We start from the raw sequence: 25911 nt of genomic DNA on the forward strand, positions 1-25911 counted from the left end.
GCTCGTCAAATTAAAGAAACATCTGGAAATGAAAGAAAAAGAGAAAGGAAATGCTCTAAATTTTAGTGGATTTCTACAACTACTGGTCGCAAATCGGATACTAAATATAGAGATTAGAAGAGCTGGTGACCTCTCGGATAGTAAGAGTTCTCAAATATTATAAGGAGCAACGTATACTAGTTAATGAAACAAAGCAAAAAAGAAAACAAAATGAAACTAAAACATGCGCATAATATTTAATAAAAAAGAAACATACCTACAACCTTCCGATACACTGTTAAAACGCATCTACGTTTTGCATTATTAATAACAAAAAAAAAAAAAGAAAATCTGTCAGTTAAACTTGGGTGTTACTAGCTTAAGTTGAAGGATATAGAGATAAAATGATTAAAATGCCTTTAATAAACAAAATTCCATGTTCATTATAAATTATCACTTTTGTTAATGTTGATAGAAAGCTGTGTGAAACAAAGAAGATACCTCTCTCTCTCTCTCCACCTTTTTCCCCCTTCTTCTCATGATGGATGAAGTTTGGCACATAAATTAAGAAGGATCCAATTGGAAGCTGACGATTATAAAGAAAGAAGTCGTCTCCTTCGTTTGAATTTTTGTGAAATTGAACGCATGAAGACATAAACTTTACAGCTTCGGATATAATTACTACTGTAGATGCATCACATATCTCAACGGGAAAACGCATGCAAGGCAAAAAGCGTACGCACGATTGGTTGCTGCCTATTTCCTGATCTGAAATCCTTGCACTTTGGAAACCGCCGTTTATGAAAGCAGTGTTGAGATGCCAACTTTCTGCTTCAGATCTTAGATCTGCGAATTGAGATCCACAGATATCAGGTCCGAAGGGTTCCCCTACTTTTCATATCTTTTAAGAGGAACAATCACACAAAAACCATACCCTCTAAGACCTCAGTGGCCCTGCCTTGTGAATTCATACTTCTGCTTAGTTAAGAATTTAAATGAAATCTTTTTGAATCAGATATCCAACCAAACTGTAAAAAAAAAAAAAAAAAAATCGGAATGGAATGTATTGAATCCGTTCGCTTACTGAGCCTCACACAAGATGCCATTGTCAAACCAGAAGAAAAAACAACAAAGACAGGGACAAGGACGATCAATTTGGATCTACGTGCCTCCTTCTGCCTCTTCACGAACTGTTTTAACCGAGGTGAACCGTGCAACGCTTTGTCATTGTGGGGGCAGTTTGCCAGATCATTTTTGCTGGTCGGATGGTTAATAATTTTTCATCTGTCGTACTTACTGTGCTCTCACAGGGCTACGAATTACTGGAAAGAATAGAGAAGCGGAAACTAAAAGCCAACAAATACCAGAAGAATGTTGAGATTCTACAAGGTCCAATGAAAGGGAACAACTAGAAATCTGTGAAGACAGAGAAGAAATTAAGATGGGCAGAAGATTAACCAAGAGAAGAAGCAGTACGCAACCTCCACATAGCCTGAAACTTTGGGGATGTCAACCGGTCGTTGAAGTCTATTGCCGACTTGAAATCAGAACTATTTAGTCAGATCCGGTGATCAAAATAGGACATAAATCCAAATTGGATTTGAAGTCTATATATATCATTTGGGTTGGAATGTCAACGGATCGGATTTTGAATCGCATGTGTTCTTAACCAACGGATGCTTACATATTGAGATTCACACGCAAATGAAAAAAGTCAAATCTCAATCCAAATATGAAATATGATTCCACAATCTGAACGTGGTCCGAAACTGATGCTTGAAGCCGAATTTTAAATTGAATCCAACTGACTTTGAAAATCTAGGGACATTGTGTATAGAATATTTATTTAAAAATAAATCCAATCTGAATCCAATGGATGTTCATGTATATTACAAAATCCGAACCCAAATTCATTGGGCGTCATTTCTTTCATCTGATTCTGACTTATTTCTCAATCCGATGTTAAAATTTTGTCCATATCACTTTTTTTTTTTTTATGATAACCGATATCCCTAGATTTGGGCGACCAAACTTTAAAAGCGAGTCTCATATACTCGAAAAATCGGAAAAGAAAGCCTGATCTGGTACATTGAGTCGAATCTCATAGTTGTGGTACATCTGGAAGTGAGTTTTAGAAATTCGGGTTTGAGTTGAATTCGGGATCTGAATAGATGTAGGTGTAAGTTGAATCACATGAAAATCTCATTGCCTGATATAGACGAGCTCTATGTACAAGTAGACGAAGGCATTTGCCAAATGAAAGGCAGAAAAGTGAAAGCCTTCCAACAACTATAAAAACGGGGAAAGTAAAAAAGGAACCATTTCGTTTGTTGATTGGGCTTGTGAGTGGTGCACCACTGCCACTGCCACTAGACTCAGTGCTCGTTCCCTCATGCCTGCCAAAAACTAGTGGCGCACACGGTATAGCCAATAACTGGATGCTCTGGTTCGAATTAGGGTTCGAGTTCCATGAGTGTCAGCTCTCTGCATAACAACTGTTTAGATTTCAGAACTCGGGCTGCATAACACATATCGTCTCAACCAGTGGCAGACCAAAGAGAAAATGATTAGAGGGTAAAACCAATAAGTTTTTTTTTTTAAACAAACTTTATAAGTGTCCAGTTCACATTGTCATAGCCATTTTTTGGAATCGAGAAAAGTGCTAGCGTCGACGACAGCAAGACAAAGTTTTTTTTTTTTTAGAAAAAGACCTTTCAAGCCATCAAACATGGCCTCGATTTGAAAAAAACAAAATTTTACCCTCTATAAACTTTTCCTGAAAAGTTTACCAGTCAAATATATACACTGCCATCAAAACCTACCTACCTAAATGAAGAAAAAATGTTTGAAATAAAAAAAAATATATATATATATATATATATATATATATATACTTAGATATGCTGTCAAAAGAATATCCAAAAACAGGTGCCATCCTCAAATCAAATCAGCCACTGAGTTAAAATCAATTTGACACACACAGAACGGGCAAGCTCTCCAATCGGGTCAGACCTCATGTTGAAGCTGCGGCGGAGATTCTGCCGCTGCATCGCGCGGGGACCACGCCCCATATCTTGAATATCATGCTCGAGCACCAAAAACCGGTCATTCTGATCAACACGTGGCGACCCAGTACTGAAGGAATTCATAGATTTCGCGTGCATGTTCCTTTTAGTTTATGCCAGCTTATATCTGTAAGGAAAAGAAAGAAAGATACCGCATTTAAGAAGAAAGGGTGGTTAACGCTGTGGACGCTTCTGGTTGCATTGAGAAACGCATCTTATTAATTGTTGTCTCTGCATTTACGCTTGGAAAGCAACTACAAAAATTTAGTCACATGTGGGACGAATTTCATATATCAGAGACAGCCAGGGATTCTAGATTCTCATTACCATCCAACAACAAGAAGACAACAACCGATAGGCCATACAACAACCAAACGATGCTCGAGTCAGATCAATGTGATCGACAAACAATATCTCCAAAAGAAAGATATAAAAGAAAAAACGAAATCCGCCTCTCTATTGCTCTTATCCACTGTTGTTCCTTTTTTTTTTTTCAATTTTTGCTTTACTGAACCTAGTCTAAGCTCCAAGCTCTAGGATCGATCAAGCCGGGCGGAGGGCTTGGTGTTGGCCCACTGGTCGGCGAGCAGGGCCAGGCGACGAGAAGAGGATCCCTCCTCAGCGAGCGCTTGGCTGGCGGCCTCTTTCAGCTCGCCCACTCTCTTCCTCAGCTTCTTCCCGACCTCGCTTTCCATCAGCAACCTCACCACCCGCTCGACCTCTCCTCTGGGCACCAGCCCCTTCTCGTAGTCCACGCTCACGCTTATGCCGATCTCATCCGCCAGCATCCGGGCGTTCATTCTCTGCTCCGCGTACAGCGGCCACCCGATCATGGGCACGCCGTAGACCACGCTCTCCAGGCTCGAGTTCCAGCCGCAGTGCGACAGGAACCCGCCGACGGCCTCGTGGCTCAGCACCTTCACCTGCGGCGCCCATTCCGGCACCACCAACCCCACCTCCGCCGTTCTCTCCACGAACCCCTCGGGCAGGAACCTCGCGGGGCTGTTGTCCTCTCCGGCTCCCGTCCCGAAATAGGCACCCGCGGCGAAGCTCTGCGGCTTCCTCACCACCCACAGGAACCTCTGCCCACTCTTCTCGAGACCCAGAGCTAGCTCCGCCAGTTGCCCCTCCGTCATTGTCCCTCCGCTCCCGAAGGAAACGAACAGCACCGAACCGCGCGGCTGCCCGTCGAGCCACCTCAAGCACTCCTCCCGGCTTTCGCCGGCATCGGAGCTCGCCTTCTTGACCAGCGGGCCGATAGGGTACACCGGCGGGATGTCACCGTTATAATCCCGACCCCCCAACAGGGACTTGATCGCCCTGGTCTCGAGCTCGTCGAAGCTGTTGACCATGATTCCGGTTGCCTCCCTGTAGCGGCAGGAATGGTGAAGGAACCACCTGTAGGCGTCGTCCTGCCGGTTTTGCAGCGGATCGATCAACTCGGTCCCCTTGAAAGGTGGGCAACCGGGGGCCTGCACCGGCTCCTTGAGATCCCTGTACTCCCCTGGGATCCTCTCATGGAGGGTGCGCAGGTAAAGCATGAAGGAGAGGACGGTGGCCGTCGAGGGGAAGAAGACGTAGGTCGGCAACGCGAGCTCCTTGGCGACGTCAAGGGTGTCAGTGGAAAAGAGGTCGGCGACGAAGGCGGTGATGGGGCGTATCTCGGATAGGACTTTCCTCAGGGGCTCGAGGGAGCGCTTGATGACGACGGACATGATGGTCTCTATCATGGTGGTCGGAGGGTAGTCGGAGGTGTCCACCGGAGGGAGAGTGATGGAGTCGATGCTCGGGTGGTCGGAGAACTTGGCAAGGGCGGAAGCGGGGAACTGGCCGGAGACGGTGACGAGGGTGATGGAGATGTCCCGGTGGCAGAGCAGGAGTTTGGCAAATTCCATGATGGGGATGAGATGGCCCATGCCGGTGCTGGGCATGATGAGGACATGAGGCTTCTCGCTGTTGTGATTCACCACTTCCATGGCTCCTCTGGAATCCTCGGTAGCCTGCGCAGGCAGATTCAGGAAGCAAGAAAGAAAAAAGGTACTGCTGCAGACTGTACAGATGGAAAACAAACGGAAGAGAACAAGCTCTCGCAGTTTTCTTTTGTCGTGAAAGAGAAGGTCGAGAGGGACTTTTTATAGACAGCATTTCTTATCAGGCAGTGGACAACTCTTCGTCAAACCACCAGCTCCACGTGCTTTTCCTCTGCGTGCAATCTGCACCCACCCCACATATCCTAAACGTGTCGCTTTCTGATCCCTTCATCTTCCAGATGGACGGCGCCCGCTATTCCAACGGATGGTCGAAGGTTGGAGCCACCCAGAAATACAACTTTTAACTGACTAGTCTGCCCACCATTTGACCAAAATTGGACGAACTGTGAACGCCTTGTGCATGAGTCCCATCGTCATGTGCCGTTTCTTGCGTCAAACGAGCTTAAAAACTTTTCTGCGCCCTTGCTAAGACGGAAAAGGAATTGAGTTGCGTGCTTGGACGAACCCAAGTAATTCACCCTTTGAATTGGCAAGTCATTCCATAAAGAAAAAAATAAAAATAAAAATAAAAATAGCCCGTGATTTTTGCTTTTGGCTGGTGTTTAGAAAGACCAAGGTCTTCATGTATAACATTGCAAAAACAAAAAACTAAATGGGGATCAGCTCGGCAATCCTCCAACAGCAGGGACATGAGAAATTAGTACGTCCATTTGAGTTGAGCTCATTGGTGCGACCAAGAGAGTCTTCCTCCGTGGAGGACGTACCTGTTCTGCCGCTCATGGCGCATACCAAACGGCCTGGTCATCCCGTTGACTAAGGAAAAGTGGGTGCCATCGTGGGGCCAGACGATCTTTCTTCGAGATGAACCGTGCTTGTGTTTGCGTGTCTAGATCCTGAATGAACGTGTATGGGTCGGGCTTGGCAACAATCGACGTTCCATCTATAATTCTAGAAACGGAGTGGAAACACAACTGGCTTTATTTGAACCAGCTTGATGATGCCGGGAATCTTCTCCTAGTCATCGTCTCCGGAACAAACACGAACTTGCTCCTTCTCCTCATCATCGTTCTTCCCGTTTCTATATGCAAGCGTTTGCTGCCAACTCGGCTCTACTCGTTCTACACCGTCTCGCTTCTTTTACATCCAATTATTTTATAGAAACAAGTTGAGATAGAGATGTCCATGATTATTGATTCGTCCTGTCTTTTTTTTCTTAGTCCAAAATTCTCTTGTTTCTACGGAGCAAATTAGTTAAACCTGCCTTCACTGTAGTTGGTTGGGTTGGTACTAAATGGAATCATATCGTTTTCATTATTAACCCAAATGTATTGGGTCAGTAACCAACGCAAAATACAACTCTACACCTTATTATTTGTAATTATTAAAAAAAAAATTGCAATTGATAAAGTGAAGCTCGGCTTGAAGGTTAGGTGACGAAAATGCTGACCGAAGCCGTGGTCAAAGGGCATAACGGGAATTTCAAAAAGTGGAGCCCTTCTGGCCCAAGATTGTCGGGCAAACACCGCCGTATATCGTCCAAGAAGAAAATAATAAATAAGAGTATTTTTAATAAATAATTTTAGGTGTCCGGTCGTGCGTCACCCTTCGTTCATCAGCTTTTGTGGCGTGGGAACGGGGAGCTCCAATCAATCCACATTCCAGAAGGAGGAGGCGGGCCCCACCCCCCCCCACGTCATCCTCACGCAATGCTGATTATATGCTCGGACTTTCGGATACCGGATCTCGTCCTTACTATCCAGCGCTCTGGAAATTGGACACTGAACCGAGACGGCCTGGTTCCCGATTCACTGAATCCGATGAGTTGTGAATCGGTAAAAAAAAATATTACTTTGTTGATTTTTTCTTAAAGTTGAGATGAGAAAATATGTAAGAAATACATCAAATTTTAAACTAAGTTTCTCCTTGTATCTTACAAGCTATGCGTTTTTGCATGGGGTGTTTGATGGCTTGATTCTAGAATCAGAATTCTAGAATCGAATTTCCATCTCAACCTGAAATTGGAATGAAAATTCCAGTTTCAATCTATCTTCGTGTTTGGTGGTTACAACCTTAAACTCAAGTCCCTGCATCTGAGATCGAGGGTCATCTAGCGTTGATGAGTATGTGAGGAAGTAATTACATGCTACCATATTAAACATCTTCAAAATGCTTGAAATACTCGTGTGCTATCTACCATTTGAGTCCTCTTGAGATATAATTGTTAGTAAAACTAAGCATATCAGGTACTTGGGGCTGAAGGACTTCAAAATAATTGCTAAGAAGACAAGCATATAGAAATATAGCGGGGAAGTGATTTCAAAGTACTGAAAGTAAAGTAAGCCTGGCATCCTGTGAGACAAAGAGAAATCTTCTTACGCAGTAAGGTGAAATACTCTTCTGGCTCAACCAAAATCGCCTCTCTCAATTGACACAAGGGTCTCAGAATGGATCCTTTGCGCACAAGTGGACAAGCTTTCAATCACATTTTTCGTATGGATGGAGATGGGTATAACCTTCCCCGCTGTCTCTGTTCGTAGTCAACCAAAGCAAGATAGGAGATTTCCAAATGAAATTTGAAGTTAGAAGAACAAGAATGGTCTGGTTGTTTTTGAGAAGATTAGGTGGGAAAGCGTAGTTTGAATGGCAAAAAACAATGACTAGCGAAAAGTTTCCTCGTTCAACTTGACAAAAAAGCAAAGCATTCGAAAGCAGAGAGTAGACAACCATTACTTACAGCTCCAGCTCTAACAACCATAAGGACAGCTCAAATATGGTGTCGAAAATGATGACAGAAATATGTTACAAAATTAGGAAAAGAGAGCAATTCCAATCCCAAGAATCTCTCGCCTAAACGCATGAAATATCTGGCTGTATATCTGTCTTGCATTGTTATTTTGTTTTAACATCAAATTTCATGAAAAAATCATAAAAAAAAGGGAAAACTGCCCCCCCTGAAAAAACCGCTAGTTATATAAGAATGTACAAATGATCAACGTAAAAACGCTTATAACAAAAGCAGACTAAGCAAAGATTGACATTTCACTGAAGCAAAGTACAGCTCCGCCATGAAGGCTCTTACAAAGAAGATTTCTCCCGCCAGCAAGTTTTCTCCTTCGATGTTTTCTGCAACAACGACTGTTACCGACCCGTGCAAATGATAATTCGCACGGTTATTATTGTTCTCACCACTAACAGTGATTGTCGAAGCACTACATTTGCTGTTAGACAAGTGATTTAATATAAAGAAAAATGTCTGCCCATCTGCCGCACGAAGCGATATTGTCATAAATTTTCAAATATTCATCTGCATAGTTGGCCAAATGCTCAGCTCACTTGGGTTGAGATGTCCAACGCCAAGGTCCGGCATCATTACCGAATGAGGATTCTCGTCGCTAGTGATTGAACATCGACCATCCATTGACCCTCACCTCGAGAAGTCAAGTTGAGTGCCCAACCCTTGGTGGGCAGCGAGGGCATCGAGGGCGGGGTTGCTCGACCGCGCTTGCTGGAAAGCAAAGGTGGAAAATGCTGTCCTGTAACGTTAATGGAGTTCGGAACCTGACCCTTGCCGGGCAGTGAGGGCATCGAGGGTGGGGTGGCCGAGTTAATATGGTTTTAAAATCACCTGAAAAACGCATGAAATATGGTTCTAAAATGCAGGAGATCATATTTAACAAACCAACCGAGAATCGACCGACTTAATGCTAGAAATTTCAAGTTTTCCCCTGGATTTGGACAACAATCCACTGGTTCAGTTTTGCGTCAAAATCTAGTCAAATGTTGTTGTTTTTTCATCAATTATCGATTAAAATCATTCCAAAATATCTATAAAAAAAAAGCACCATTTTAATCAAGTTGGAAACCCATGTTTGCATCAAAACTCATGAATTGCCAAGAGAATAGATCAAGAAGAACATATCCAGCACAGATAACAACGATTAATTGATCTCTCGACGTTTTTTTTTTTTTTTCTAAATCTTGTTTCAGAATCTTCTAAACCAGTCTTGAGACTCATTGAGTACAAAATGAATCAAAACAGACAGAAAATTTTGAGACTTCGCTTTAGAATCACCGTTGCACAATTTTCATGCAGGTTTCTGATATTTCAGGTTTTCGAATAAACTTTTGAGGCAAACAAAACAAAAATTAAACATCTTGATTGCCAACTGCTTAAGAAACTATCACAGATTATAAATCGAGTCAAACTATCTTACTTTTCACCCTTGCAGATAGGGGCGACGCCCCAGCCACATAGGTCTCTTTTTTATTTTTTAAAAGTTTCACTTGAATTTAACGGGTCAGATTTGTAAACTAATCTCATATTTTAATGTTTCTTTATACAAAAGGGCTGTTTGTGAGCTTCCGGAAAAAATTAAGTGCTTACTTGAGTTGATTCAAAGGTTGAAGGCCTACTTGTTATTGGGGTTGTCCTTTGTAACTTTTTCGTTTGATTATTTACATATTGTGTGCCCCGTAATTACTTGCCTAATGTTTCTTAATCATTTTATTATGTCTAATATTTTTTGAATGAATGTCCTTCGATAAAAAAAAAGAAAAAAAAAAAAGAATTCCTGGCTATGCCCTTGCCCCTAAGGCACAAGGTAATCCCATAGTAATTGATTCAAATCCATAAGCATGAGTTTCAGTGCAAGAGATCTTGTAGGACTTACCAATACCAATTAGTAGTATTACACAACAAAAGATCAATTATTGGAAACAATTAGATCGGATCTTTCGCTCGTGCGCCTGTTCTGGATTTCGTTTTCTAGACCCACAATTTCCAAACGATGCACAGGCGAACTCATCGTCCTCAATGTATCTTTAAACATGTTCGAAGTTATCAATCAAACAAAGATTAGTTACAGCTCCATTTCTCCCAACTTCACATTGACGTTAGCGTGTCCAACTCTAAGGAAGATATCGACAGCTCAAGTAAGGTGACGATGATCATAAGAACAAGGTTGGCAAGATTTGTAATATAAATATGTAACAAAATATATTAGAAAAGGAGGGGAATTCCGATCCCAAGAGTCTCTCGTGTAAACGTATAAAATAGCTGGCTGTGTAACAATCATATCTGTTTTGTACTTTTATTGTCCTTAGATTTGTGAATGGAATGATCGAGCGTGAGTGAGCTCGTCCTCCATGGATGTAAGTTCAGTTCCCACGTTAATCAATAGCCTTCATTTCCTTCTATGTTTTCTTTACTCTGATTTTCTTTGATCTAAACAGGAAATACTGTACATTTATGCTTGGATACACTTCTTTGAACTTAGCAAATATTCCAAACCACTGGACTCGAACAACAACAAATCTTATTGTTCAAATCCATTAGCTACTTTTGGCTCGGCCCGATTGTCGACAAGTTGAGAGATCCGCTGGTGAGAGAACCCCTTCTATGCATAATCAGTGTGAACTTTCTTATTGCTCAACTACTTTTCTTGGAATAAAACCAAGTATAATATTATATATCGCCAAGCCATAAATAATATCCACATCAATGAATAATTCACTTAAGCTGAGGGGCCACGAGATGAGCTACGCAACGGAAACAACATTGTTTGGGTGAATTGGAGGAGTATTTCATTGGTCGGGTAAGAATCTTGATCTTCATATTAAAAAATTACATACCGCCCACTCAATGAGGTATAATGAATAAAATAGTTATCAAAGCTTGCATGAACTAAACTGATTGGAGGCTATACATTCCCTTCTAATTAATGATGGGTCCGTGATATGAAGGGTTTGTTTGATACAAGTAACATTGGTCACTATTTCATGAATCTGTCATCGAACACTTATTTAAATAAGTGGACCATGAATATACACTAATATTTAGGAAAATTTCATTACACATTCATGCCAAACAACCCCAAAGGGGTCTGACTCTAAACATACAACCTTGTACATTTAATTAAATGCAGTGTACCGCCCAAAATCTGAACAATATAAACGTCTCATTAATGCAATGCCGGCAGATGCATTTTCCATGGAGATTGAGTTACAGAGTTGGGGTCTTTTAGAAATTTTTTATAAAGGTATATACTTTTTAAACTTTTGAACATTTTCATCATTTCATTTTTGTTCTTTTAAAAGTCTCCTTTTTTTTTTTTACTTTTTGGAGAACATTTTTACCATTTCAAGGTATGCAAGTAGCCAATTTCTTATTAATTGTAAAACAGACAATAAATTTACCTACGGAAAGGTGGGCAGAAAGCCATACAGGCCATAAAAGCGTATAGGCCCCTTGCCTTTAATACCGAAACTGGATATTTACAGGAAAAGAAAAATAAAATAATAGAAGGAGACATACACATTGAAGAAATATTAGTTCTAACAATCAGATTGATCTTCTCCCATTTGTTGATTTAACTTGCCAAGGACGGGCGGGTCACCACTGTCTTTGTCAAATGGAACCATGCAGTTTCATGCAATGGTATGTAGCCGTAACATTAAGAGTTATTTGGCAGCAAAAAAACACTTTGGAAGTATTTCACGAAATTGAGGGATATTCAAGAAGCAAATTAGTTTCGAGGAATCAAATTTGCCCTAAAGATTGAGGTAGGTTTATGAAATATTCACATAGCATTCCCGACATCATCAAATGAGCTCTTACAACCTGTTTGGGTGGAGAGAAACGAGTGGAAAGAAATGAAAATGGAAGAAAATGAAAGGGGACAAGATGTTTGGATGATGGAGAGGGAAAGAAAAGGTTAATAAAAGATTAAGCGTGTTTAGTTTGGAGAGAATGAAAATGAAAGCTCCCTTTTGTTTTCAAGCCCTCAAAAAACGGAGAGATTTGGATGGAAAGTTGAGGATTCTCTCCAAAATTCTCACGAGCCCAACCAACTGCCCATCGTCCTTTCCTTCTGCTTCGTCTAGTTAGAGCAGCCATTGCTGCTATCTCTGAGTGTCTCAGTGGCCATCGATAGAATATGGCCCCAATGGAGGATTCCTGAACGGCATCAAGACAAGAGGGGCTCTTAACAGCCAGATGCAGGCCCCATGACAAGGACATCACTGCTGCCTCGATGGGGCTTGGTTTACAACTTATTGCTAATGACGTAGGGCTTATTTTGTGAATTTAATGAGAAAGTTTTATTGACCTTCGATCTTGGTTAAATTTTCCTTGCACATTATTTGTTGAGCATGAGCATGTATTTTTTTAGAACGATAAGTGCAACGACCAACATGATCTTACTTGACAATTGTCATAAGTAGTTAGGTGCAGACCATGCAACAGAGATCTCTGTATTATGTCTCACACCTGGTAAATTTATGATGCAAGACTCTTGCAACAATTTTTTAATAGTTTTAAGATTTTATGCAAATTTATATCATTTTTTTATTTTGTTAATTATTTTATACTTCTAAATGATTTTTCTAAAAAAATGCATTTTTAATCAAATTTACTATTATAGATTGAAATGTCAAGTGTATTTTGCTGAATTGAGTGAAGCAATTGAGTAAAAATATTTTTATTTAGAGAATAAGTTGTTGAACGTTAGGTGTATTGTTGCAAAGCAATATCTTTTTCTTTTCTATATCTAATCTAAACAAACATGATATTAACAATTCATTTCTTTTTTTTTCTTTACTATTCGAACAAGCTTTACAAGAGTCTTTTTTTTTTCTCTTTCTTTTCTTTTCGTTTTCCACCTTTTCCTTCTCTTTCCTTTATAATCATCACACACACTGAAAAAGAAAAAAAAAAAAAAAGGCCAAACATCATGTCAGCAAGAGTGTCAAAATTTAAATGGCACCATTTTTGCACGGGTAAATGGAACAAACTTGATCAGCAAAAAATCAATGTTTCCTAATGTAGTGGAAAAACGTCGGGAAAAATATTAACCACACAACTTTTACTGACGTTCGCAGAGTAAAAGTTTTGCTAACATTTTAGTTATTTTTAGTGGTCAATTTCTTGCGTAAGAAAAGGCCCCCCTCTTTTTTTGGTAGTGAAAATAGTTGGTGGGGAAAAACTCGGGTCAGAAAACATTTATACTCGGTTTGCAATTCGAACTTAACCGTTAAGCCTAGATTTTGTGAGCCAATAAGATGTGTGTGTTTTAAAACTTGGTCCTCTTCAGGAAGAGCACAGACGCATAAGATTGCTACTTTGAAACTCGTTCCACCGTAGCCATAATCAACTTAATTTCGAATTTGCTGATCCCAACAATGCAGTTCTTCAACAACAACTCTTCGAGACAACAAAAGGGTTCTTGACTAATGAACTAGGAAAGAGGCTTACAAACCAAATTAGACTCAAGCAACAACACAACACAACCAGCCAACAATTTTCCAGCCACACACTATAGCATCACTTAGTGCTTACTTAATATTCCAAACCAAATTAGACTCAAGCAACAACACAAACTGAAACTATGATATCGAAATCGAGATGCAAATAATTGAGTCACAAACCATTCGCTAACTTTCCCTTGGACCAGTTGTTCACAAGCTGCGCGATCTGCTGGTGAGACGAGCCCTTGTCCGCAAGTGCCTTGGTCACTACCTTGCTCAGCTCCCTTGCTCTCTTCCTTAGCTTCTCCCCCACCTCCCCATCCATCAGCACACTCACCCACTGAGCCACCTCCTCTCTCAGAACCAGCCCCTTCTCATAACTCACACCCACTGCTACTCCCATCTCCTCCACCAACACCCGTGAGTTCATTCTCTGCTCCGCACACAGCGGCCACGCGATCATGGGCACCCCGCGTGCGATGCTCTCCAGTGTCGAGTTCCAGCCACAGTGTGAGAGGAACCCTCCAATGGCTTCATGGCTCAACACCTTCACCTGCGGCACCCACTGCGGCACCACCATCCCCACATCGGCCGTCCTCTTCACGAACCCTTCTGGAAGAAAGCTCGTCACGTCGTCCGCTTGGGTTCCCCCTCCGCCGAAGTATGCCGCATCGGTGACGTTGTTCGGCTTCCTCACCACCCAGAGGAATCGATGTCCGCTCGTTTCTAAACCCCATGCGAGCTCTACTAATTGATCCTGCGTCAACGTACACACACTCCCGAAGCACACGAACAACACGGAGTTTCGTGGCTGCATGTCCAACCACTTCAAGCAATCCTCTCCATCTATCTCCTCATTATTATTCTCATCCTGTTTCTTGACAAGCGGACCAACAGGGTAGACTGGTGGAATGTTGCCACCATTGTCGCGACCCTGCATCAGTGCTCTGATTGCGTTGGGTTCAAGCTCGTGGACGGTGTTGATGATGATCCCGGTTGCCTCCTTGTATCGACGGCAATGGTGAAGGTACCACCAGTAGTCAATACCCTGACGGTCTAGCATCGGGTCAACCAGCTCCGTGCCTCGGAACGGCAGACAGCCGGGGAGCTTGACCTTGTCCTGCAGGTCCTTGTACTCTCCAACAACCTCCTCATGAAGGATGGGCGTGTATAGAAAGAGAGACAACACTGTGGCGTTGGTGGTGAAGAGGATGTAGGCGGGGAGCTCCAGCTCTGTGGTGACATCTAGTAGGTCTGTGCTTAAGATGTCGAGTATGACGGCTGCAATTGGCTGGATCTTGGGGAGGAGGTTTCGCACGGGTTCAACAGAGCGCTTCGTCAAGACAGAGATTCCGGTGACGACCCCAGTGTTGGGCGAGATGTCGGAATTGTCGACGGGAGGGAGGGAGATGCAATTGATATTGTTGGAATATTCGGACAAGATGGTCATAGCAGAGACGGGGAAGCGACCAGAGGCAGTGAGGAAGGACACGGTGAGAGAGTGAAGAGAGAGAAGGGTCTTAGCCAGCTCGATCATGGGGTTGAGATGACCGGTGCCGGCACTCGGGATCATGACGACATGAGGCTTCTGGTTGTTCTCCATCCTACAGGAGGCAAAGAACTTGTGTGCGGAGTTGAATATACAGAATCCTTTCCTCTCTTGAACTCTATTTGATGGTAGTGCGTTTTGTCCATAGAGATGGGTGAGAGAAAGGATTTATAGGCGGGTTGAGGTGTAAGAAAACCCGAACTTGTTCATGAAAATGTATAACATGTAATGTCCCGCTTTACAAAGAACTTATGTAAGGTTTTTTTACGTAGTTGGTTGTTCTTATTCGTTCATTTGAGATAAAAAGAAAAGCTCAGGAAGGGTGAGTTAGGATACGTCAAAAAGGGCATTGAGTTAGGGTTGGCTCGACCGCCATTGCTAGAAAGCAAAGGTTGAGAATGGTGTCTGGGAACGATAATGGAGGTCGGGACCTGCCGGATATTGGAGATTGAGTTGTAAAGTTGAGGTATTTTAGAAACTTTTTATAAAGGTATATACATTTTAAACTTTTTAGACTTTTAAACATTTTCATCATTTCATTTTTATTCTTTTACATTTTAAACTTTTTAGACTTTTAAACATTTTCATCATTTCATTTTTGTTCTTTTAAAAGTCTCCCTTTTTCTACTTTTCCCATAACATTTTTATCAATATACATTCATGCACATGGGTATGGAAGCATACTATTTCTTATTAATTGTAGACCAGACAATAATTGTCCTTATGGAAAGGTGGGCGGAAAGCCATGGAGGCCATAAACGCGTGTAGACCCCTTGCCTTTGGATAGTTACAGGAAAAAAAAAAAAAGAAAAAACCTTGACCAGAGATAAAGAGTAAAACCCATGCAAGCGCGCTAATGGATCGGTCTTGTGAGTGGAAACAATGAAAGAGGTTTTTGTGGCAAACAAATACTGAACGCAGCACTAACTTAAGAAGGATGACTATTGACATATACATTGAAGAAATATTTGTTCTAACGATCAAAATGATCTGCTTCCATCTCTTGATTTAACTTGCAAAGGACTGGCGGGTCACCGGTGTTTTTGTCAAATGGAACCATGCAGTTCATGCAATGGCATGCAGCCGTTCCATTAAGAGTTGTTTTGCAGCAAGAATATTTTTTAGAGTATTTCATGAAATTGAAGCATATTCAAGAAGCAAATATATTTTTTATGAATTTAATTTGTTTGAGATTGAGATAGATTCATGAAATACTTATATAATGTTCTTGTCATCAAATGCCTCTTACAATCTGTTTGGTTGAAGAGAAACAAATGGAAAAGAAATGAAAGAAAAGGAAGAAGTATGTTTGGATGGTGGGAAATGGAAAGTTTAACAAAAGGTTAAGTGTGTTTAGTTTGGAGGGAATGGAAAGGAGAAAAGAGAATGAAAATGAAAACTCGCTTTTGTTTTCAAGCCCTCCAAAAATAAAGAGATTTGGACGGACAGTTGAGGATTCTCTCCAAAAGTCTCACATGCCCAACTACCCATCGTCTTTTCCTTCTAGACCTTCTCTTTGTCGTCTAGTTAGAGCAATCATTGCTGCTATCTCTGAGTATCTTAGTTGCCACCGACATAATATGGCCCCAGTGGGGACCCTTGATGGTCATCATGACAACAGAAGTTCAGGCCCTTCTGAGTGTCTCAGTTGCCATCGATATAATATAGCCCCAATGAGAACCCTTGATGGTCATCATGACAACAGGAGTTCAGGTCCCTCTAAGTGTCTCAGTTGCCATCGATATAATATGGCCCCAATGGGGACCCTTGATGGTCATCATGACAACAGGGGTTCAGGCCCCTCTGAGTGTCTCAATTGCCATCGATATAATATGGCCCCAAAAAGGACCATTGATGGTCATCATGACAACAGGGGTTCAAGCCCCATGACAAGGACCTAACTGCTGCCTCGATGGGATATAATTCGCAAATTATTGTTAATAAAGGTATGTAACAACATAAGGACTAAATTTTATGGGGTGTTACAATCCACTCTTCTTAAGGCACACTTATCCGTCGTATAGGACTACAAGTTCGAGTGTTGAACCGGCTCTGATACCATTATAACGACTCAACCCATTCTCGAACTCGGGCCCCTGGTTCGGTGGATCCCGACACACCTCTCTAGCAGTTTTAGTTACAATATCAAAAAGATTAAAAACCAAAACAATCATCTCATTAATTACATTCATTTATAAGCCTTTGAAGATTTCTATCAATCTTAAATATGAAAATAAACCTGAGATGTGGTGTTACAAGTAGGGTTTATTTTATCAATTAAATGAAAAGGTATTTTTAAACCTTCGATCTTGGTTAAATTTTCCTTGCACATTATTTGTTAAGCATGAGCATGTTTTGTTAGTATGATATGTGAAATGAGCAACAAAGATCTTGCTTGACAATTGTCATGAGTAGTTAGGTGCGGACCCTGCATAGGATCATTGCATTATGTCTTACACAAATCACACCATGTTAGCTGCAAATATCATGTCAGCAAGAGTGACAAAATTTTAGTGACACTTTGTTTGCAGCGGTAAAAGGAACAAACATCATAACTCTTTTTTAGTAACAGTTTTTTTTTTTTTTGTCAGGAAAAATTAATGTTTGTTAATGCAGTGGAAAAACGTGAAAAAATATTAGCCACACAACTTTTACCAACGTTCCTAGAGTAAAAGTTTTTCCAAAATTTTAGTTATTTTTAGTGGCCAATTTCTTGCTTAAGTAAAAGTCCTTTTCTTTTGTAGTGAAAACAGTTAAGGGGAAAAACTCGGATGAGAAAACATTTATACTCAGTTTGCATTCGAACTTAACCGTTAAGCTTAGATTTTGTGAGACAATAAGATGCTAAAGCTTTAAAACTTGGTCCACTTCACAAAGAGCTCAAACGCGAAAGATTGCTATTTAGAAACTCATGCTACCATGCCATTATCAACTTATTTTCGAAATTGCTTGGTCCCAACAAATCAACTCTTATAAACAAGAAAAGGGTACTGAATTGAAATAGGAAAAGTGGCCTACAACTCCACCACCAGCCAGAGGATTCAACGTAGCATTCCAACACATACTATAGCTTCACTTTGAGATCACTTAATGTTCCAAACGAAAGTAGATTCAGGTTACAACGCAAACTCAAACTATTCTCTGGAAATCGACATGCAAATTCAGTCATAAATCATTTGCTATGTTTCCCTTGGTCCAGATGTCCACAAGCTGTGCGATCCGCTGGTGAGACAAGCCCTTCCCCACAAGTGCCTTAGTCACCACCTTGCTCAGCTCACTTGCTCTCTTCCTTAACTTCTCCCCCACCTCCCCATCCATCAGCACCCTCACCGCCTGAGCCACCTCCTCCCTCCGCACCAGCCCCTTCTCATAACTCACACCCACTGCTACACCCATCTCCTCCACCAACATCCGCGAGTTCATTTTCTGCTCCGCAAACAGCGGCCACGCGATCATGGGCACCCCGCGAGCGATGCTCTCCAGTGTTGAGTTCCAGCCGCAGTGTGAGAGGAACCCTCCAATGGCTTCATGGCTCAACACCTTAACCTGCGGCGCCCATTCCGGCACCACCATCCCCACATCTGCCATACTCTTCACGAACCCTTCTGGAAGAAACCTTGTCACATCGTCCGCCTGGGTTCCCCCTTGGCCGAAGTAGCCAGCATGGACGACATTGTGCGGCTTCTTCACCACCCAGAGGAATCGATGTCCGCTCGTTTCTAGCCCCCAAGCGAGCTCTACTAATTGCTCCTGCGTCAATGTACCCCCACTCCCCATGCACACGAACAACACGGAGTTTCGTGGCTGCATGTCCAACCACTTCAAGCAATCCTCTACATTGATCTCCTTATTATTATCTTCATCCTGTATCTTGACAAGCGGACCAACAGGGTAGACTGGGGGAAAGTTGCCACCATTGTCGCGACCTTGCATCAATGCGCTGATTGCGTTGGGTTCAAGCTCGTCGACGGTGTTGATGATGATCCCGGTTGCCTCCTTGTATCGACGGCAATGGTGAAGGTACCACTCGTATTCAATATCCTGACGGTCTTGCATCGGGTGTACGAGCTCTGTGCCCCGGAAGGGCAGACAGCCCGGGATTTTGACCGTGTCCTGCAGGTCCTTGTACTCTCCAACAAGCTCCTCGTGGAGGATGGGCGTGTATAGAAAGAGAGACAACGCTGTGGCGTTCGAGGTGAAGAGGATGTAGACGGGGAGCTCAAGCTCTGTGGCGACATCTAGTAGGTCTGTGCAGAACATGTCGAGTATGAAGGCTGCAATTGGCTGGATCTTGGGTAGGAAGTTTCGCAAGGGTTCAACGGAGCGCTTCGTCAAGACAGAGATTCCGGTGACGACCCCAGTGTTCGGCGAGATGTCGGAATTGTTGACGGGAGGGAGGGAGATGCAATTGACATTGTTGGAATACTCGGACAATATGGTGATTGCAGAGGCGGGGAAGTGACCAGAGACCGTGAGGAAGGACACGGTGAGAGAGTGAAGAGAGAGAAGGGTCTTAGCCAGCTCGATCATGGGGTTGAGATGGCCGGTGCCGGCACTCGGGATCATGACGACATGAGGCTTCTGGTTGTTCTCCATCCCACAGGAGACAAAGAACTTACGTCGCGGAGATGAATATACAGCAAGTAAAACAGTATCCTTTCCTCTTGAGCTCTATTTGATGGTAGTGCGTTTTGTTCGTATACATAGTTGAGAGAAGGGATTTATAGGCGGGTTGAGGTTGTACATGATATCGAAGAGAACCCGAACATGTTCATGGAAATGTATAACTGGTACTATCCAGATAGATTTAAAAAATTTAGTCTCAAATTTAATTGGGGACTTATGAAAGGTTTTTTTAACTGGTTGGTTGTTTTGAATCCGGTATGAGAGAGAATAGGGTCGTTTCATAATATGCTCAACTACTTTAATTGGATTTAAAATATTCGAACAACGAGTTGAATTCGAACAAAAAAAGATTCTAGATTCTTTTATGCATAATTGTTGTCTCACCCTGCAGAGCTAATCGGTACATGATTCTTTTTCGTTAAAGTAAGTCCAAAAGCGGTACGTGATTCTTGTTCTTTATGAATGGGTTCCTGGTAGAAGACCAAAACAAATATATCTCTTAGTTTGCAGGCACACTGTTTCTCTAACGAAGTGGGATGGGACCACAATTTCCCGGCAGTGCAGCATCGGAAGTTATAATCAATATCCATGTATATAATCATATTTACGCCACGGATCCACATATATAAAAGCACTAATATTATTCCTGGACAGAACAAAGTGTCCAACTTACCTTTTATTCTTCATATAATGAAAAGTAGCAATTATGAATGTCAAAGCGAATCTTGTTATGTGCTTTTTTGGTGGTGCCCTTATTGATTATAAGTAAATGAGGGATCATGTATTATATGCTGAAAATGAGGGATCATGTATTATATGCTGAAAATGAGGGATCATGTATTATATTCTGAAAATGAGGGATCATGTATTATATGCTGAAAATGAGGGATCATGTATTATATTCTGAAAATGAGGGATCATGTATTATATTCTGAAAATGAGGGATCATGTATTATATGCTGAAAATGAGGGATCATGTATTATATGCTGAAAATGAGGGATCATGTATTTTGGTGGTGCCCTTTTTTGGTGGTGCCCTTATTGATTATAAGTAAATGAGGGATCATGTATTATATGCTGAAAATAACTAAAATGCCCTTATTGATTAAACCCAAAACCCTCCTGGAGTCCAAAAAAACCTTCTCCAAATTTAATTAGGTTACCAAAACTGCCCCTTTAATAAAACATGGGAACATGTCTTCCCAGGTTGACAGCATAACATGAAATTTGTCCTCGCAATTGTCAACGTTCACCGGCATATTTTTGCGGCTTCATTTCTTACTTTGCCGGGATCAACCAGTTCCAGGGAACAGTTGGCACGCATAGTGAGGAAGCAACATATGAATATCACTAGAAATTGGCCCCAAAAAAAAAAAAAAATTGATTAAAAGCAAAAGTGTAAAAAATTAACTTGGAGTTTCATAGTCAAATTCAATGGTGGCATAGACAGCCAGAAGTTCGACTCTAGGATACGTAAAACTATACTTGATGGGGAAGTTTTTATTAATATGTATTGGAATTTTGACAAGTAAATCGAAGGGAAGATATGTGATAAATGTATAGAACTCAAGCCTCTCCTGCAGTTGTTGCCAACGGATGACATCCTATAATTTTGTCATCAGGTTACTTGTGATCTATTTATTTATCGTCAACTGGGTGAGAACAGAAAGCAGCTCATGCAGATAATGCAAGATAAAGCACCAGGTCTCAAATGTTTCATGTGTGTACTCGACCGATCTCCTCATTATTATTTTCATCCTGTATCTTGACAAGGGGACCAACAGGGTAGACTGGTGGAATGTTGCCGCCATTGTCCCGACCCTGCATTATTACGTTGGGCTCAAGCTCGTCGACGGCGTTGATCATGATCCCACACAAATTGACAGTTCTTTATTTCAAGGAAAAGTTACAAGACACTTTTTGTCTTTACTAACAGCACATTAATTCCCTGATTTGTGCATTGTTTTTAACCCTTCGCTAATTACATCATTACATCCACCATATTGACTAGAGATGCACTTCCAACATGACGAGATTCTTATCATGTTTGATCTCATAATTATAAATACCTGCCATATTAATCATCATATGTACCCTTCACATTCCCCCTCAAACTGGATGGCGGAACGGAAATTCCAGTTTGTTGTAGATTTTTGCAAAAGCAAATCATCCTATCACATAGGCGGTGATTTGGCGAGCCAAATTTTCCTTCATAAAAATTTTCTTCAACAGGATGAAGTCCTCGCTTTGGTGAAGAAAGCAACAATCTCTTTGCTAGTCTGCATGCCATCTTTGGTCTTCCATCTTCCTGAACGAGCATTTTCTCTGATACCATGTTCAGAAAAAGTAAAAAAAGGAAAGATAAAAGAAGACGAGGGAAAGACTACTTTCATTCATCCTTCATGGTTTTACACCATGAAAAGCTATTATTGGCTTTAGTTTCACATCGTGCGATCTCTTTCATTTATAAACCCACACAAATAGATAGCTTCACTAACAGCACATTAATTCTCTGATTTGTGCGCTGTCTTTAATCGTTCTCTATGTGCATCACTATCATGCTCTTTGCTACCATGTTGGCTGCTGATATATTATGTCCACGATAATTAAATTTTTAGCATATGTGATCTCATGATTTTTGTTGTCTTCCATATTAATCATGATATTTATACTTTACAGGATCGTCCTTTCCAGCTACGGCCGTTTGAGACGCCCATTCGTCGTCTTCCTCTGTCGTTTACCAAAGCACTCTGAGCTCATGATCTATAAATATTGATTACTCCATCGTCATACACTGTCTCGAAACGTCACTCCTAATGCACCCACGTATACGCCCCCACTGGCTCCAAGAGGCCAGGGAAGAAGAACCTGATCAAGCCGCCGGTAGGTGGAGCCGTTCTTCCCCCTTGCCACGACGGCCGATGGTTTTCAATCTCCTCCTCACCTCCTTCCCCTCCTCTTCTTCCGTCAGCAGCGTCGCCGCCTCCTCCACCTCCCCAATCCGCACCACCTTTCCCCTACTTTTTGACATTTATTTTATTAACTAAGCTTTAAACTTTTAATTTAGTCGTCGTTAATGACTAAAATGCTTTTAATTCACACTGAAAAAAACTTTTTGTAAAAATAAAAATAAAAAACAAAAAAAGTAAAAAGACCACAAAGAACATTTTTTTAAATTATAAAAATACCCATTGCTCTTTTACTGCTCAAAACGAATTCAAATATAGTTGTACGTGATTCTTAATTGTTTATGAATGGATTCCTGGTTCTGTCCTTTGGAAAGACCAAGAGAACAATATCTCCTAATATGCAGGTCCACTTTTTCTCTCTGGCGAGTAGAAAGCAGCATATTCTTTCCGCACGTAGAAAACAGGTTATTCTCTCGCTATTAACATAACAAGTTTAATTTATATTTTAATATGGCAAATACTTTCTCATCTCATTTCATGGGGCTTGGATCAAGAGAATGTGAAATGATGCAGACTGAAAACTCCAACAATTAATTGTAGAAAACCACTTGATCGTAATTGGTTTCTTACGCGTGGGCTGATAATAAATTAACGAAAGCTTGAAATAAAAGGTGATGTATGCCTAATTAATTTCTGTTCTTATCGTGATGGTTGGCTTCTAAATTCTTCATTTAATAGGATGTGTGATTTTTAGGCATAGCGACAAGGGCAGGGAAGTGTTTTAAGCAATAGAACATTTTTTCAAAAAAAAAAAGACAAATAAAAAAGGTGTATTTCGTACTACTTAATGAAAAAAAAATGAGAAATTAAAAAAAAAGTGTATTTCGTATTAGTAATGTTTAAAATCATCCCAGTATAAGGGGCTAATGAGTTCAATGTACGGGGTATATTTGACAAGCATTTGGCACCAAGTTTTAGAATTTCGAGTGTTTGGGTGTCAACAAAACCGAGAACGATGAAAACTTAATCTTGTCAAAACCTGGCTTTATAAAAGGATTTATGTCATTAGTGGGTGCAACCGTCAACGGCTTCTAGGTCTCGAGTTCGAATTGCCAGGACGTTCGTTTGAGCAATCACATTTGTAGACAGGCTTATTCTTATTGTTCTTTTTACTTTATACTATTAAATGTCCTAGGCATTACCGAGGGCCTCCGAACCTTTCAAGAATGAAGGGCCGATTTGGGCACTAATATATAAATAAATAAATGGTTAACCAGAAGGCTAATATGTCAACGCGCGTATTAATAATTTTTGTTTTCCATTGTGCACTTCGGTGAGTTTTTGTGAGGAAAATTAAAACTTGGTCGACTACACGAAGAGCTCAAACGCGGAAGATTGCTATTTAGAAACTCATCCTACCATACCATTATCAACTTATTCTTTTGCTATGCTCCCAACATTGCGATTCTTCATGCAACTCTTATGAACAACAAAAGGGTACTGAATTGAACTAGGAAAAGAGGCCTACAACTCCACCACAAGCCAGATGATTCGACGTAGCCTTCCAACACATAGTTTAGCTTCACTTTGAACTTACTTAATATTCCAAACCAAAGTAGATTCAGGTTGAAACGCAAACTCAAACCATTATGTGGAAATCGACATGCAAATTGAGTCTAAACATTCGCTACTTTTCCTTTGGACCAACTGTCCACAAGCTGGGCGATGCGCTGGTGAGACAAGCCCTTTCCCGCAAGTGCCTTAGCCACCACCTTGCTCAGCTCACTTGCTCTCTTCCTTAGCTTCTCCCCCACCTCCCCATCCATCAGCACCCTCACCGCCTGACCCACCTCCTCTCTCAGCACCAGCCCCTTCTCATAACTCACACCCACTGCTACTCCCATCTCCTCCACCAACATCCGTGAGTTCATTCTCTGCTCTGCATACAGCGGCCACGCGATCATGGGCACCCCGCGTGCGATGCTCTCCAGTGTCGAGTTCCAGCCACAGTGTGAGAGGAACCCTCCAATGGCTTCATGGCTCAACACCTTCACCTGCGGCGCCCATTCCGGCAGCACCATCCCCACGTCCGCCGTCCTCTTCACGAACCCTTCTGGAAGAAAGCTCGTTACGTCGTCCTCTTTGTTTCTCGCCGTGCCGAAGAAGGCAGCATCGGCGACGCTGTACGGCTTCCTCGCCACCCAGAGGAATCGATGCCCGCTCCGTTCTAGCCCCCAAGCGAGCTCTGTTAACTGCTTCTGCATCAATGTTCCCCCACTCCCCAAGCACACGAACAAAACAGAGCCTCGTGGCTGCTGGTCCAACCATTTCAAGCAATTATCTTGACCGATCTCCTCTTTCTCGCTTTCATCGACCATCTTCACGAGGGGGCCAACAGGGTAGAGGGGTGGAATGTTGTCACCATTTTCGCGACCCTGCATTGGTGCCCTGATTGCATTGGGCTCAAGCTCGGCGACGGTGTTGATCATGATACCGGTTGCCTCCCTGTATCTACGGCAATGGTGAAGGTACCACCAGTAGTCAACATCCTGACGGACGGTCTAGCATCGGGTCTACCAGCTCTGTGCCTCGGAAGGGCAGACAGCCGGGGAGCTTCACCTCGTCCTTCAGGTGCTTGTACTCTCCTACGATATCCTCGTGAAGGATGGGCGTGTGTAGAAAGAGAGACAGCGCCGTGGCGTTCGAGGTGAAGAGGATGTAGGCGGGGATCTCAAGCTCTGCGGCGACATCGAGTAGGTCTGTGCAGAAGACGTCGAGTATGAAGGCTGTAATTGGCTGGATCTTGGGGAGGAGGTCCCGCAGGCGTTGGACGGAGCGCCTCATGATGGTTGAGATGGCGGTGAGCACCTTTCCGTTGGTGGGGAGGTCGGAAGTGTCGACGGCAGGGAGGGAGATACAGTTGATATTGTTGGAAAGCTCGGACAGGTTGGTGATGGAAGAAGCGGGGAACTGGCCGGAGACCGTGAAGAAGGAAACGGTGAGAGAGTGGCAAGAGAGAAGGGTTTTAGCGAGCTCTATCATGGGGTTGAGATGACCGATGCCGGCGCTCGGGACCATGACGACGTGGGGCTCCTCCCTGTTGTGTAGGATCTTCATGCTTTGGGTGGGTGGAGACGAAACCTGACTGTCTCGAAGTGCGCAACTTTGGCAGAAGAAAGGGTCGCGAACTCTCTCCTTTATTAGGTGCTTGGGGCAGCAAGATTTCGAATTCGGCATGACATGCTATCGTTTTGTAGTGTGGCGCCAAGTAATCGGCGCTGTTCTTTATTTGGCGACGGGTGGATGTGTGATCCTGCTGAGTGTTGAAAAGCCAACCCCCTTCATGGTTGTGAAACATCTGGAAGGGTCGTCCACCACATATTGCATTCTCCTCCTTTTGCTTCTCATACTTTTAGACGTAAAAAAAAAAAATCACATTATAAAGTTCTAAGATAGAATTGCCAATTATATTATATTGAACAATTCCATCCATGTTGCGCTAATCTCTCAGTTGAACAAGTTTAAAGTTAGAACCTTCTACTGTATTA

The 25911-nt window shown here is 42.2% G+C and overlaps 4 protein-coding genes across 4 annotated transcripts; all 4 read right to left on the reverse strand.

The window, feature by feature from the left end:
- Window positions 1–3335: 3335 nt before the first annotated feature.
- Window positions 3336–5389, reverse strand: LOC116246477 (UDP-glycosyltransferase 72B1-like). The gene has a single exon (XM_031618373.2). The coding sequence runs from the start codon at window positions 5018–5020 to the stop codon at window positions 3578–3580; it is 1443 nt and encodes a 480-aa protein (XP_031474233.1). The 5' UTR covers window positions 5021–5389; the 3' UTR covers window positions 3336–3577.
- A 7791-nt stretch (window positions 5390–13180) lies between these two features.
- Window positions 13181–19548, reverse strand: LOC116252518 (UDP-glycosyltransferase 72B1-like). The gene is made up of 2 exons (XM_031626837.2): window positions 18375–19548; window positions 13181–13832 (listed from the first exon to the last, which is right to left on the reverse strand). Exons 1-2 carry the CDS (start codon window positions 19422–19424, stop codon window positions 13452–13454), a joined length of 1431 nt encoding a protein of 476 aa, XP_031482697.2. The 5' UTR covers window positions 19425–19548; the 3' UTR covers window positions 13181–13451.
- A 4491-nt stretch (window positions 19549–24039) lies between these two features.
- Window positions 24040–24852, reverse strand: LOC116268337 (UDP-glycosyltransferase 72B1-like). The gene has a single exon (XM_050075716.1). It carries the CDS (start codon window positions 24850–24852, stop codon window positions 24040–24042), a length of 813 nt encoding a protein of 270 aa, XP_049931673.1.
- Window positions 24853–24904: 52 nt separating this feature from the next.
- On the reverse strand, window positions 24905–25731 carry LOC126409720 (UDP-glycosyltransferase 72B3-like). The gene has a single exon (XM_050075672.1). The coding sequence runs from the start codon at window positions 25598–25600 to the stop codon at window positions 24905–24907; it is 696 nt and encodes a 231-aa protein (XP_049931629.1). The 5' UTR covers window positions 25601–25731.
- Window positions 25732–25911: the final 180 nt, after the last annotated feature.

Source organism: Nymphaea colorata, chromosome 1 (genome assembly GCF_008831285.2).
Source record: "Nymphaea colorata isolate Beijing-Zhang1983 chromosome 1, ASM883128v2, whole genome shotgun sequence".
Lineage (NCBI taxonomy): Eukaryota > Viridiplantae > Streptophyta > Magnoliopsida > Nymphaeales > Nymphaeaceae > Nymphaea > Nymphaea colorata.

What these genes read in the sequence shown, in the direction of transcription:
- LOC116246477 (XM_031618373.2), bottom strand. Translation starts at nt 5,020, where the DNA reads ATGGAAGTGGTGAATCACAACAGCGAGAAGCCTCATGTCCTCATCATG.
- LOC116252518 (XM_031626837.2), bottom strand. Translation starts at nt 19,424, where the DNA reads ATGGAGAACAACCAGAAGCCTCATGTCGTCATGATCCCGAGTGCCGGC. An exon ending in TGCCGGAATGGGCGCCGCAG is followed by an intron (nt 13,833 to 18,374) that starts GTTAAGGTGTTG and finishes TGGGTGCCGCAG; the next exon opens with GTGAAGGTGTTGAGCCATGA.
- LOC116268337 (XM_050075716.1), bottom strand. Translation starts at nt 24,852, where the DNA reads ATGATCAACACCGTCGCCGAGCTTGAGCCCAATGCAATCAGGGCACCA.
- LOC126409720 (XM_050075672.1), bottom strand. Translation starts at nt 25,600, where the DNA reads ATGCCGAATTCGAAATCTTGCTGCCCCAAGCACCTAATAAAGGAGAGA.